The sequence below is a fragment of the Saimiri boliviensis genome, chromosome 20 (genome assembly GCF_048565385.1).
Source record: "Saimiri boliviensis isolate mSaiBol1 chromosome 20, mSaiBol1.pri, whole genome shotgun sequence".
NCBI classification, from domain to species: Eukaryota; Metazoa; Chordata; class Mammalia; order Primates; family Cebidae; genus Saimiri; species Saimiri boliviensis.
The window spans coordinates 28,571,567-28,585,714 of NC_133468.1; the positions used below are offsets into that span (position 1 = coordinate 28,571,567).

At 47.9% G+C, this 14,148-nt stretch overlaps 2 protein-coding genes across 4 annotated transcripts in view; one reads left to right on the forward strand and one right to left on the reverse strand.

The window, feature by feature from the left end:
* The window catches only part of DAGLB (diacylglycerol lipase beta), a 40,606-nt gene extending 34,006 nt beyond the window's left edge, over positions 1-6,600 (forward strand). For both annotated transcript variants that reach the window (XM_003934244.4, XM_003934243.4), the window contains 4 exons: positions 3,067-3,135; positions 3,225-3,297; positions 5,392-5,642; positions 5,727-6,600. In XM_003934244.4, coding sequence (XP_003934293.3) covers positions 3,067-3,135; positions 3,225-3,297; positions 5,392-5,642; positions 5,727-5,925 — 592 coding nt within the window. In that variant the 3' untranslated portion in view covers positions 5,926-6,600. The remainder of the gene's footprint in view (positions 1-3,066; positions 3,136-3,224; positions 3,298-5,391; positions 5,643-5,726) is intronic.
* Positions 6,601-12,307: 5,707 nt separating this feature from the next.
* RAC1 (Rac family small GTPase 1) overlaps positions 12,308-14,148 on the reverse strand; it is a 29,751-nt gene continuing 27,910 nt past the window's right edge. For both annotated transcript variants that reach the window (XM_039460588.2, XM_039460587.2), the window contains one exon: positions 12,308-13,919. In XM_039460588.2, coding sequence (XP_039316522.1) covers positions 13,789-13,919 — 131 coding nt within the window. In that variant the 3' untranslated portion in view covers positions 12,308-13,788. The remainder of the gene's footprint in view (positions 13,920-14,148) is intronic.

A 14,148-nucleotide genomic window follows, 5' to 3' on the forward strand; every position in this document is an offset into this window, starting at 1 on the left:
TGACTCAGGAGGTTGAGGTAGGAGGATCACCTCAGCCCCAAGAGGCAGAGGTTGCAGTGAGCTCTGACTGTACCACCACTCTCCAGCCTGTGTGACGGAGTGAGACACTGTCTTTAAAAAAACATTTTTTTAAAGGTAGTCATTATTGGCTGGGTGTGCTGGCTCAGGCCTATAATTTCAGCACTTTGGGAGGCTGAGGCAGGCATATCACCAGGTAGGAGATTAAGACCATCCTGGCCAACATGGTGAAACCCCGTCTCTGCTAGAAATACAAAATTAGCTGGATGTGGTGGTGCGTGCCCGTAATCCCTACTTGGGCGGCTGAGGCATGAGGATCACTTGAACCAAGGAGTTGGAGGTTGCAGTGAGCCGAGATTGTGCCACTGCACTCCAGCCTGGCAACAGGGCAAGACTATGTCTCAAAATAAGAGTAAGAATAAGCTTCATTTGTCTGTTTTCTTGCTTTTTTTTTTGGACACAGGGTCTTGCTCTGTTGCCCAGGCTGGAGTGCAGTAGCACAGTCATGGCTCACTGTAGCCTCTTGCCTCCTGGGCTCAAGTGATCTTCCAGCCTCAGCCTCCCAAGTAGCTGGGACCACAGGCGTACACCACCACACCCAGTTAATTTTTGTAAGGAATGGGGTCTTACTATGTTGCCCCAGGCTGGTCTCAAACTCCTGGGCTCAAGTGATCCTCCTGCCTAAGTCTCCCAAAGTGCTGGGATTAAAGGTGTATGAGCCACTGTGCCTGGTCTCATTTTCTTGCTTTCTGGTACAACAAAATGTTCTCAAGTTTTGGGCTTGAAATGAGCAAGTATTTTTTTCCTGTTCCACATCTGGAATCAACCATTTCTCCAAGGAATATTGGTTCCTTTAGTGGGAGATGGTATTTCTGAACTATAGTCTGGGCACTAGTGGTTCCCATTACCACAGGGCTGGTCATAATTTCCAGGCTTTTCACTGGAAAGAGGTAGGAAAAGCTTTTGTTGTACCAAAGAGAAAAGAAACCTTAGTGTACATTGATACTTCCAGTTTAAAGATCGGGAGGCTGGCATGGTGGGTCACACCTGTAATCCCAGCACTTTGGGATGCTGAGGCAGGAGCATCACTTGAGCCCAAAGATCGAGACCAGCCTGGGCAACATAGCAAGACCCCGTTCCTTACAAAAATTAGCTGGATGTCGTGGCGTGTGCTTGTGGTCACAGCTATGATCTCAGCTTACAGCTACCAGGGAGGCTGAGGTGGTAGGATTGCTTGAACCCAGGACAAAGAGGTTGCAACGAGCTGAGATCCTGCCACTGCACTCCAGCCTGGGCAACAGAGATAGACTCTGTCTCCAAAAAAAAAAAAAGTAACGATCAGGGTTTTTACCTGTACCATATGGTTTTGTATTGTTTTTACTGAAAACTCTTTATCTTTTTCTGATCTGAAAAATTTGGTTTTTGCCAATAGTAACCTGTTTATTACATGTCCCCCATATGATATAGAGATGCATAGAGCACCCTTTCAGAATAATAATACCAGGATAACGTCTAACATTAGGATGACTGAAGGAGTTTGCCATCTCCGTGTGGTTGGTTTCTTGCGAGAATATATTCCTGGCAGAGCTGTACAGCCAAATTCCCATTGTTTTTCAATTCACTTGAAATAATTCTTCTGTTTGGTTAATACACTAGTAGGTTTGTTTTGTTTGGCTTCAGATTTTAGGGATTGCTTTGTTGTTATTTTGTGTAATTTTGTTTTATAATTACGTAAAATAAAATAAAACATCAGGCTGGGCATGGTGGCTTATGCCTGTAATCCTAGCATTTTGGGAGGCTGATGCAGGTGAACTGCCTGAGCTCAGGAGTTCGAGACCAACCAGGGGAACACACTGAAACCCCATCTCTACTAAAAATACAAAAAATTAGCTGGGTGTGGCAGCATACACCTATGGTCCCAGCTACTCAGGAAGCTGAGACAGGAGAATCGCTTGAACCTGGGAGGCAGAGGTTGCAGTGAGCCGAGATAGTGCCACTGCACTCCAGCCTGGGTGACAGAGTTAAGACTCCATCAATAAAAAAAAAAAAAAAGGCTGGGTGCCTACTTTGGGAGCCCAAGGTGGGAGGATGGATGACAAGGTCAGGAGATCGAGACCATCTTGGCCAACATGGTGAAACCCCGTCTCTACTGAAATACAAAAAACTAGCCAAGTGGTGGTGGGTGCCTATAATCCCAGCTACTCAGGAGACTGAGGCAGGGAAATCGCTTTAACCTGGGAGGCGGAGGTTGCAGTGAGCCAAGATCACGCCACTGCTCTCCAGCCTGAGTGACAGAGCAAGACTGTCTTTAAAAAAAAAAAAAATCAGTTCCAAAGACAATTCAACAAAGCAGGGTAAATTCAGAGAAATCTCGTTTCCATCCTTGTTCCCTCAGAAATGCTGTTCTGTCACCCCACAGGTAGAAGTGTGCGTGGTTTTCACCTGTTTCCATGTGTCCATAGCTGGAAGTAGGCGTGTTTGTGTTCCCCTCTTCCTCTACCTGCTCATCTGCCTCTGCTGCGGCTGTTAACTTTCACCGTGTCCTGAGATGGCACCGCAGCAGCACACACAGTGCTCCTCCTCCTCCCAGCTGTGCGGGACACACTATTGATTGTGTAACTTGTTGCTGTTAGTGGATTGAAGGCAGCTCTGTGGATGGGTATTTGGAGGCTCGCAGCCCCTGCCAGTGCAGGTTCCGCCGCAGTGAATCGCCTGTTGCCTCTGCCCCTTCATTTTTGCATCTCTGATGGAGTCTTCCAAGCGGCGTTTCTGGGTCAGAGGACAGATGCATGGGCCTGGCCCACTTTGGTGTCCAGTCTGCAGTTTTAGCTGCCGGGGTCTCTCTTGAACAGATACTGCGGCTTTAGTGGATGTGGCCAGTGAGTTGCTGTAACTGGTGTTTCCCCTCCCTTTAGAGAATAGAGAGCAAAGCTGAGGCCTGTGAAACTAACCTGTCAGTTACCTGGCAGTGTTACTGACTTCTCTCTTGAAGTCCTTGTGGGCAGTGTGATGGTAAAGCTAACGTCCTCTCCCTGTTTGGAATTTCAGCAAAGCTCTGCATGAATACTCTCAGAGCTTCATCGTGTCGCTTGTCCTGGGGAAGGATGTCATTCCCAGGTAAGCCCACCCAGCGCTGTGCCCAGGGATGGGGGGCTGGGGGTTGGGAGTGCCGGGTCCTAGCCTCAGTGTGCCTCTTTGCTAAACAGGCTCAGTGTGACTAACTTGGAAGATCTGAAGAGAAGAATCTTGCGAGTGATCGCACACTGCAGTAAACCCAAGGTAAGCGGAGTGCCTTGTTGAGAGGGCCTGCAGGACCCGGGGCCTGTCCATGAGATGCTCTGGAGAGCTGGGAGGAACTGCACCCTCAGCACAGGGCACTTTATGCTGTTGCTGAAGTTCTCGTCCCACCCTCTGGTCAGATTCTGGTCTAGGATTCTGATGCCTAAGAAAGCAAATAGCTACGGCAAGTGCAGGAAATGGCACAGGAACGAAATAGGATCTGGGCTGGGCACAGCAGCACATGCCTGGAATCCCAGCACCTCAGGAGGCCGAGGCAGGAGGATCCTTTGAGGCCAGCCTGGGCAACACAGCAAGACCCTGTCTATATTCTTTAAAAAAATACCCTGGAGAAACCATCCGTTTGATTTTGCTTTCTGACAAACTTCTTAGTCCTGTCTTGTGACTAACAGTATGTTAATGCCTTTTGGCTTTATTGTCCAAAAGCTTAGGAAGTGAGGCTGCCAAATAGAGCTTCAGAGGTACTGGCATATTTATCTATACTGTAGATGTCATGCAGTTACTAAAAATGGTGTTATCTGTGCCCATGTCAAGGGATTTTGTGTGTGTGTGTGTGTTTTTTTAGATGAAGTCTCGCTCTGTTGCCCAGATTGGAGTGCAGCAATACAAACTCAGCTGGCTGCAGCCTCCGCCTCCAGGTTCAAGCGATTCTCCTGCCTCAGCCTCTCAAGGAGCTGAGACTACAGCTGCGTGCCACCACGTCCAGCTATTTTTTGTATTTTTAGTAGAAATGGGATTTCAACAAGTTGGCCCAGCTGGTCTTGAACTCCTGACCTTGTGATCCACCCGCCTTGGCCTTCCAAAGTGCTGGAATTACAGGTGTCAGCCACATGCCGGGCCATAAGGATTAATTTTTTAATATGGTCATAGAAATTTGTCTGCCAGCCAGGCTCAGTGGCTCATGCCTGTAATCCCAGCACTTTGGGAGGCTGAGGCAGGCAGATCATCTGAGGCCAGGCGTTCAAGACCAGCCTGGCCAATGTGGTGAAACCCCATCTCTACTAAAAATACAAAAAATGAGCCAGGGGTGGTGGCGGGTGCCTGTAATCCCAGCTACTTGGGAGGCTGAGGGAGGAGAATCACTTGAACCCAGGAGGCAGAGGTTGCAGTGAGCTGAGATCGCACCACTGCCCTCCAGCCTGGGCGACAGAGCAAGACTATCTCCAAAAGAAGAAAAATTTGTATCTGCCAAGAGATATCCTTTGAAAAGTTCAAAAAAACAAAACTTAAAAATTATTCTTAAGTGATACCACCCAAGGCAGAGGGATAAGGACATACGAGTTTTAAGAAAAAAATCTGAGAACACATATGCCCAGCGTGCTTTTGTTTAGTGTGGGTAGAGAAAATTTTTACTTGCTTAACCCCTTTGTTTTCTGACCTTTCTTATGGTTTTGTTCCTAATCAGAAAGAAGAAATAAAATTTAAAATTTTCTCATCAGTTACCTCCAATTTTTTTTGTTTTGTTGAGACAGGGTCTCACTCTGGTCTCGCTCTGTCACCCAGGCTGAAGTACAGTGGTACAGTCTCAGCTCACTGCTGCCTTGGCCTCCCAAGTTCAAGTGATCCTCCCACCTCAGCCTTCTAAGTAGCTGGGACTACAGGCACACACCACCAGACGTGGCAAATGTTTGTATTTTTTGTAAAGACAGGGTTTTACCATGTTGCCAAGGCTAGTCTCAAACTTCTGAGCTGAAGCAATCCACTTGCCTCCCAAAGTGCTGGGATTACCAGTGTGAGCCACTGCTATGCCCAGCCTCCAATTTTTTCTTTTTTTTTTTAGAAATTAGTATCTGATGTCTTTCAGGGAAGGGTAAAACCAATTTGCAGAATTTTCTGAAAATAATTGAGGGAAATGTCCCCTCACCATCTTTATGACTTGGTTTTTAAATATTACCGTATCTGTGATGGTTTTACTGCCCGAGAGAGCCCACACTCATGATGCGTACTAGGCAAGGGTGTTCGTCCTGAGCCGAGGTGGCTGCCACCCAGCCCAGCTCCCAGCCCGGGGAGGTCTCGGGTGACAGGGTGAGTCGCTGGGAGAGTGACAGCCTTCTGCTGCTTGGGTCTGGCCCTCAGTACAAGATCTTGCTGCACGGGTTGTGGTACGAACTGTTCGGAGGAAATCCCAACAACTTTCCCACTGAGCTGGACGGGGGTGACCAGGAGATCCTGACACAGCCTCTTCTAGGAGAGCAGAGCCTGCTGACACGCTGGTCCCCGGCCTACAGCTTCTCCAGCGACTCCCCGCTGGACTCTTCTCCCAAGTACCCCCCTCTCTATCCTCCCGGCAGGATCATCCACCTGCAGGAGGAGGGTACCTCGGGGCGGTGAGTGTGGCGGCGGGAAGGCAGGTGGAGTGGGGGTCAGCCAGGGGCAGCTTGGCAGCCGATGTCTCTCCTTTTCTGCTTCAGGTTTGGCTGCTGCTCTGCTGCTCAGTATAGCGCCAAGTGGTCACATGAAGCAGAATTCAGCAGAATCCTCATAGGTCCGAAGATGCTCACAGACCACATGCCGGACATCCTGATGCGGGCCTTGGACAGTGTGGTCTCCGACCGAGCAGCCTGCGTCTCCTGTCCGGCACAAGGGGTCTCCAGCGTGGATGTGGCCTGACCAGGGCTACTGCAAACTCTCCCAGGAACAACAGACTCATGCTTTTGTCCTTAATTCCTGACTTACGATCCAAGGAATTCCCATGACGCCAATACAGTGGACATCCACCAACAGGAAGCGGATGGGAACAGAACCCTATGGTCTCAGTGACTGAACAACTGATAGGAAGTAATTGTGGCCATAATAGTAGCAGAAGCAGTGAGCATGCTCAGGGGATAGGAGGGCTCCCGAGACCCAGCGAACATGGAGGCAGCCTTGGGAAGCCCTGGCCTGCAGCTGGATCCCTCGGCTGTCTGAGAACTGCTCCAGAAGTGCAGAAATCCAGAGGGCCTCCCACCCCCAAGCCAGCCCTTTTCACTGCATGTGGTCTATAGAAATGCAGTTTGTTTTTCTAACTGGGCTTCCCTGGCTGTGCAAATGGAACTACTGGGAGAGTGTGGGCTGAGGTTTTCTCCTGGGTATCACCAAGGGCAGCCCTGGGCTCTGGCTGGGGATGAAGATGAAACCCAGTTGGGGAATCGAGGGGAGCCCACGCCCGGAGCCACAGCACCCAGCTCCTGTTCACACCGCCCAGTTGTGTCCACATCAAGAGTCATTTAATTTTTGCTTATTCTTCTGGCTCTGGAGTCAGCCAGTGGATTCAGGAGCTAAAACAATAAAGCACGCGTCACAGTAGCGTGTGTCCAGTCACGTGCTCTCTTACTGGGGATTTCAGGTAGGTCTAATATACTGGGTGGTTGTAGAGCAGGCGTCCCCAAACTTTTTACACAAGGGGCCAGTTCACTGTCCCTCAGACCATTGGAGGGCCGCCACATACTGTGCTCCTCTCACTGACCACCAATGAAAGAGGTGCCCCTTCCTGAAGTGCGGTGGGGGGCCGGATGCAGCCCGCAGGCCGTAGTTTGGGGACGCCTGTTGTAAAACGATGTTTCCAGGGTTTTTTTAAAAAACCTTGGGGTTCTGGCTACAGATGGAAGATGCACAAGCACTGATTTCACCCCCTCTCCCCACCAGAAGCCCAACAGAATGACAGGAGGGAGATTTCTCCAAAAAGCACAGACCCACAGGATGGGAGACTCAGATGACAGATGAGCAGTACAGAAATTTTAGAAGGAAAGAAAGCCAGTAACTGATCCCGGCTTATAACACCCCTGGGCAGCTGTGCAATGGGGGTGATGTAGACCAGGAACAGCCAAAGAGCAGGTTTGCTCGAAAGCAGGAAAAAACCTGGCCCTTGGTTTGCTCTGGGGTGGAAGGTGGGGACGGCACCAGCACGGCTGAGGGAAGGAGACTGCCCCTCCCAGCTCCTCAGGTCTTCAAGCAGAAGATTCTCCCAGGAAATCTGACCTCAGAAGACAGATTCTCAGAGGCAGGAGAATCACTTGAACCCGGGAGGCAGAGGTTGCAGTGAGCTGCAAACACACCACTGCATTCCAGCCTGGGCAACAAAACAAGACTCCACCTCCAAAAAAAAATAAAAAATAAAATAAAAAAGCCAGGCGTGGTTTCAGGCACCTGAGGTGTCGGGAGGCTGAAGCAAGAGAACTGCTTGAACATGGGAGGCAGAGGCTGCAGTGAGCGGAGATCATGCCATTGCACTCTAGCCTGGGCAACAGAGCAAGGCTGTCTCCAAAAAAAAAAAAGGAAAAAAAAAATTCTGTAGCCGGGTGTGGTGGCTCAAGTCTGTAATCCCAGCACTTTGGGAGGCCGAGGCAGGTGGATCACGAGGTCAAGAGATCGAGACCATCCTGGTCAACATGGTGAAACCCCGTCTCTACTAAAAATACAAAAAATTAGCTGGGCATGGTGGCACGTGTCTGTAATCCCAGCTACTCAGGAGGCTGAGGCAGGAGAATTGCCTGAGCCCGGGGGGCGGAGGTTGCGGTGAGCCAAGATTGCGCCATTGCACTCCAGCCTGGGTAAGGAGAGCGAAACTCCGTCTCAAAAAAAAAAATTCTGTAGCAGCGTTCAACTGCTACAAGCTTTGTTTTCTAAACACAAATTCCTGCACTCACCTAGTATCAGAAAGGTACAAGATGGACTTGCCACGTGGCGTGACCGTCCTGAGGAACTGTTTCCATCTTCAACCTTGAAGCATGAGCAAGGATTCCTGACACTCAGGAACAAGAGACCAAAAGAAACAGCTGATGTGGGCAGAAGCTTCTGATGACCATGCCGTGGCCTGGGACTCCGAAAAAGGACTGTGACTCAGAACTGACCCTGGTGGCTCACAGTGGAGAGTGGAAAAGAGCTCCTGAAGATGAAAAGCATCAGACAAAATTGAAAGCTCAGACAACAAACAGGGAAAAGGAAAAGGTATGAGGTCACTCTGGGAGGTCCGACATCTGATTAGCTGTTCTAGACAAAATTGAAAGGCACAAGTTTCCAGATGGAAAGAGGCCACCAAGTGCACAGTACAGTGGATAAAATAAACCCTAGGGCATGGAAGAGAAAAGGACAGTCTCACAAGATTTAAGAAAAAAATACATCCCAACAGAAATTGCTGAGGAAGGTAATGGAATAACTGCCTTCAGAAATCTGAAGGGGCGGCCGGGCGCGGTGGCTCACGCCTGTAATCCCAGCACTTTGGGAGGCCGAGGCGGGTGGATCACGAGGTCGAGAGATCGAGACCATCCTGGTCAACATGGTGAAACCCCGTCTTTACTAAAAATACAAAAAATTAGCTGGGCATGGTGGCGCATGCCTGTAATCCCAGCTACTCAGGAGGCTGAGGCAGGAGAATTGCCTGAACCCAGGAGGCGGAGGTTGCAGTGAGCCGAGATCACGCCACTGCACTCCAGCCTGGGTAACGAGCAAAACTCCATCTCAAAAAAAATAAAGAAATCTGAAGGGGCCAGGCTCAGTGGCTCAGGCCTGGAATCATCCCATTTTGGGAGGCCGAAGTGGGAGGATTCCTTGAACTCCAGACAAGAATGGGCAACACAGCAAGATCCCATCTCAAAAAAAAAAAAAAAAGTCCCACTTTGTGGCGCAGGCTGGAGTACATGGCGCAATCTTGGCTCATTGCAACCTCATCTCCTGGGTTCAAGCAATTCTCCTGCCTCAGCCTCCCAAGAAGCTGAGATTACAGGTGTGCATCACCACACCTGGCTAATTTTTATACTTTTAATAGAAACGGCATCTCATCATGTTGGCCAGGCTGGTTTCAAACTCCTGACCTCAAATGATCTGCCAGCCTCAGCCTCCCAAAGTGCTGGGATTACAGGCATGAGCCACTGTGCCTGGCCAAAAATAAAATTTTTTAGCTGATGGGAGGCTGGGTGCAGTGGACCAAGCCTGTAATCCCAGCTACATGAACGCCTGAAGTTGGAAGATCACTTGAGCCCAGGAGTTTGAGTCTAAGCCTGCTCAACAAAGAGCCTGTCTGAAAAGAAAAGAAAAAAAAAAAGAAAAACACAGAATCTGCAGACTAAGCAACATAGTCAGATCCCCTATCTACAAAGAAAGTGAGCTGGGTGTGGTGGCACACACGTGTAGGCCCTGCTACTTGAGAAGCTGAGCAGGACTGCCTCAGCCCAGGTTGTCGAGGCCACAGTAAGCCGAGATCATGCCAGTGTACTCCAGCCTGGGTAACAAATTGAGACCCTGTCTCAAAAATGTAACTTAAAAGGGATGTTATCACCAACCTAGAATTTTAGACCCAGCCAAAAGTACTGTAAAACTGTTGTTTTCAAAGATGCAGGGGCTCAAAAATAAGAACAATGCCTTACTTAACAATGGGTATACATTCTGAGAAACACATGGGTGATTTTACTGTGTTAACGTCAGAGTGGACTTCCACAAACTTAGACCATACAGCCTACCACACACCTAGTCTTGGGTAGGGCCTGCTCACTGCTCCTGGGCTACTAGCCTGCACAGCACTTTACTATACTGAATACAGTGGGCAGCTGTTAACAGTGGTATTTGCGTATCTATACACAGCAAAGGTACAGTAAAAAGGTACAATCTCATACACTACCATATATGCACTACATTGTTGACTGAAATGTCATTACATGGTACATGACTGTATGTACTTCCAGCAGACTCTCAAGGAGCTCTTGGAGAAGCCATTCAGGATGAAGGAAATGACCAGTGCCTAAGAGAGGTGCAGGTCAGATGACTTCAGGAAAACGGATGACAACACATCTGAACATCTTGAAAGGTTTAGACAATAGATGAAAATTCAGTTGATGATGGGCACAATGGCTTATACCTGTAATCCCAGCACTTTGGGAGGCTGAGGTGGAAGGATGGCTTGAGGCCAGGAGTTCAAGACCAGCCTAGGCAACATAGGGAGACCCCTGACTCAGTATACTAAGTTTTAAAAAATAGCTGGACATGGTTGCACACACCTGTGGTCCCAGCTACTCAGGAAGCTAAGGCAGGAGGATCACTTGAGCCCAGAAGCTGTGATGGCACCACTGTACTCCAGCCTGGGTGACAGAGCAAGACCCTGCCTCAAAAAAAAAAAAAATTCACAATTGAATTCAGTACACAGAAAAGTAAGCAAAGCACTGATTATCCCAAAGGAAACCAGAAGTTTTTCAGGAAAAGCAGTTTTTCTGCTACGCAACATGGCCAGTGAGCAGTTTACATAGCAGAGACCATGCAGGCACTAAACTTGAGTCCATCGAAACCATTATACTGAGGGATGAGCAGAGTTTTGGGCAGAGAGAGTTGCAAATGGAAAAGCAAGCATCACATCTTCTGTGGTGGGAATGTGGATGAGAATGCTGAACTCCAAAGTTTCACTTACACAAAAAGCCTAATTTAGACACGGGCAGATAAAATACCAAAAATTAGGTAAGCAAAGTATTCCTTCTGGAGAGGGTATGAAGGGAAAAGACTTTTTCTTAAAAAACCACTAAAACTTTTTTAAACTCCATATTGCCAGGTATGGTGGCTCACACCTGTAGTCCCAGCACTTTGGGAGATCAAGGCAGGCGGACTGCTTGAGCTAAAGAGTTTGAGACCAGCCTGGTCAACATGGCGAAACCCTACAAAAAATACAAAGAAAACAGCTGGGGAGGGGGGTGGTGTGCACCTGTGGTCCCAGCTACTACAGATGCTTAAGCAGGAGGATGGCAAGAACACGGGGCAGAGGCTGCAGCAATCCCCGGCTGCGCCACTGTACTCCAGCCTTAGTGACAGAGCCAGACCGTCTCAAAAAATAAAAACTGCAGCCGGGCATGGTGGCTCACACCTGTAATCCCAGGACTTTGGGGGACCAAGGCAGGTGGATCACCTGAGGTCAGGAGTTTGAGACCAGTCTGGCTAACATGGTGAAACCCCCTTTCTACTAAAATTACAAAAATGGGTGTGGTAGTGTGTGCCTGTAATCCCAGCTACTTGGGGAGGCTGAGGCAGAATTGCTTGAACCTGGGAGGCAGAGGTTGCATTGAGTCAAGATTGCACCATTGCCCTCCAGCCTAGGGGACAAGAGCAAGACTTTGTCTCAAAAAAACAAAAACAGCATTATTTACCTGTTTAAACGATCTTCAAAGCGATAAAAAGGAATACTAAGAAAACTAATTTTGGCCGGGTGCGGTGGCTCAAGCCTGTAATCCCAGCACTTTGGGAGGCCGAGGCGGGTGGATTACGGGGTCAAGAGATCGAGACCATCCTGGTCAACATGGTGAAACCCCGTCTCTACTAAAAATACAAAAAAATTAGCTGGGCATGGTGGTGTGTGCCTGTAATCCCAGCTACTCAGGAGGCTGAGGCAGGAGAATTGCCTCCACCCGGTGAGCCGAGATCACGCCATTGCACTCCAGCTTGGGTAACAAGAGCGAAACTCCGTCTCAAAAAACAAAAAAAAAAAAAAACTAATTTTAACATGAACCTTTGTATAGTACAAGTTCAGGTGCCTTTTTTTTTTTTTTTTTTTTTTTTGGTAGAGAGCTCGCTCTCTGTTGTCCAGGCTCGTCTAGAACTCCCAAGCTCAAGTGCTCCTCCTGCCTCAGCCTCCCAAAGCACTGGGCTTATAGGCATAAGCCACCCATCCAGCCTCTGGAAAGAACCTTGAGGGCGTGTGGTTCACCAACCTTTACTCTTCCAGGGCCAGTCTGGAGTCCCAACATCTGCATCTTCAAGCTCCAAGCTCTGGGCCAGGATGTGTGCTCGCACCCCGATGTGGGTTTCTCCATCAGAGATTCGCCACTGTTCAAAAGGTCCAAACATGAACGTCACCTCCACGCCTGCTGTATTAACTGGGCTTACCCAGTTCTCCCCTTGACATGGCACTCCCTCTGTCCCTCCTGTGTGGAGACACACATTGAAAATGACTGTCTCCAACAACCCAGGACTTTAAAGCGAGGCAAACAACATACACCAGGAACTTGTTCAAGTCTCAAAAACGCCAGTATTACCAGTCTCGTATGATTCAAGGATTTATTAAGTCATACATGCAAAACATAGTGCTAATTGCATTAGCAAAAGATCAATGTAAAAACACTCCACAATTCTGCAACTGTCAATTTAAAAAATGTTGTAGTGGTTGAAAGGTCCAACGTTGTATTCTTGCCAGTGAGTTAAGTTGTACAGAACATCGTCAGCACTAGCACAGTTTACAGAACCTCACAGACCCAAAGGAACATCATTAGGCAAAGCAACTACAGGAGGCATGTGTCCGCGTGGGCGAGGTCAAGAGGGTCAGTATTGGTCAAGTGACAGTGTCGGTAATCTGGCAAGACAGTGATGTTAAGAAGGTTCATAGTTTAAGAATTATCTAAAATATTTTAAAAACTATAAAGCTGCAACACATGATTTTTACACCTAGTTACTAGAAAACTAAGGAAAGCACTTATTAGCTCTGAATAAAGTAACATGGAAAGCACTTTTACTAATCTACAAAAAAAAACTAATGCATTATCAGAAAGATTTTATAATACAAGGAGGCATATTGCTCAGTAAGAAGGGGTTCTATAAGAAAAGCACTTACTAAGTTAGCGACTAAGGGAACGACCAGTTTAAAGATGAATTAAATGCCCAATTTGGGGAGGGATGGCAGGTGCAAGAGAAAGGAAAAGCTTAAGAAAACACTTCCTGATAATACCAACCTTTCTTTCATCATCTACTGCATTTGACAGAAATTAACCTTTTAGAGTTTTTACCTGTGACACTTTTATTCCTTGTAAAATGTAGTGTAGCTCTCCACTTTGTATTTTGTCAGAATACCATCTTTGTCCTTTGATCACACACACCCCACCCGGCACACCCACAACTAAACAGAATACTTCATTAGAGGAAACACATGAGTTCTGTTCAAAATCTCAGCAAAAGCTGAACAACTAATTTTTAGAAAACTGTGAAATCAAAAAGACTGATCTGAAGAGCTGAGCTGTTTACACCCATTCCATTACAGTACAATGTTAGGTCGTGAACATGGGCTGATACATCACTGGTGAGTTAAATGGCAACGCTTCATTTGGGAGGCTGTTCTGCTTTACGCATCTGAAAACTACTTAGAAAGTGTCTGCATCTCCTAACTGCAGAAGCTACAGTCTTCTGAAAGACGAAGGTCTTACACAGTTTAGTGCTCGGTGTTCTTAGCACAACAATGCAGTGTAGTTCAGAAGGTATTTTGGCAACTCTTAATCTGAGCAAGAATAGGGGCTTTTGAAAAATAAGGCTTTAAGAAGGCTTGTCATTTTAGGGCTAAATTTTAATAGAATGTGAGTCTGAACTCTTACATTTAGAACAAACAAAACCTTAAAATTACTGATTGGTTCCAAATGGTTTTATGGAAAAATTAATCTGTAACAAAAAGTTGGCATTGAGTGCGAAGGCTCCACCGTTTTTTGAGCAAAGCGTACAAAGGTTCCAAAGGACAGGGCCAAGAACAAGGGGCTCAGACATTTACAGCAGCAGGCATTTCCTCTTCCTCTTCTTCACGGGAGGTGGGCAGAGGACTGCTCGGATCGCTTCGTCAAACACTGTCTTGAGGCCTCGCTGTGTGAGCGCCGAGCACTCCAGGTATTTTACAGCACCTACAAGAAACACGGCCACATACAATATACACTCGACACCACTCTCTTCTGATCACAACACCGCTGGGAGGCAGCTCCTGGGTCCCGGGCACCTGCCGGCTCCCAGCCCTGCCTCCATCTTCCAACGCTGACATGAAGACCCAGAGGGCCTTGCCAACTTTTTCCCAAGAGTAAGCCAGGCCCCGAGTAGGAGACATTCCCTCCTTTCCCAGACTGGACTCCAGTCTCA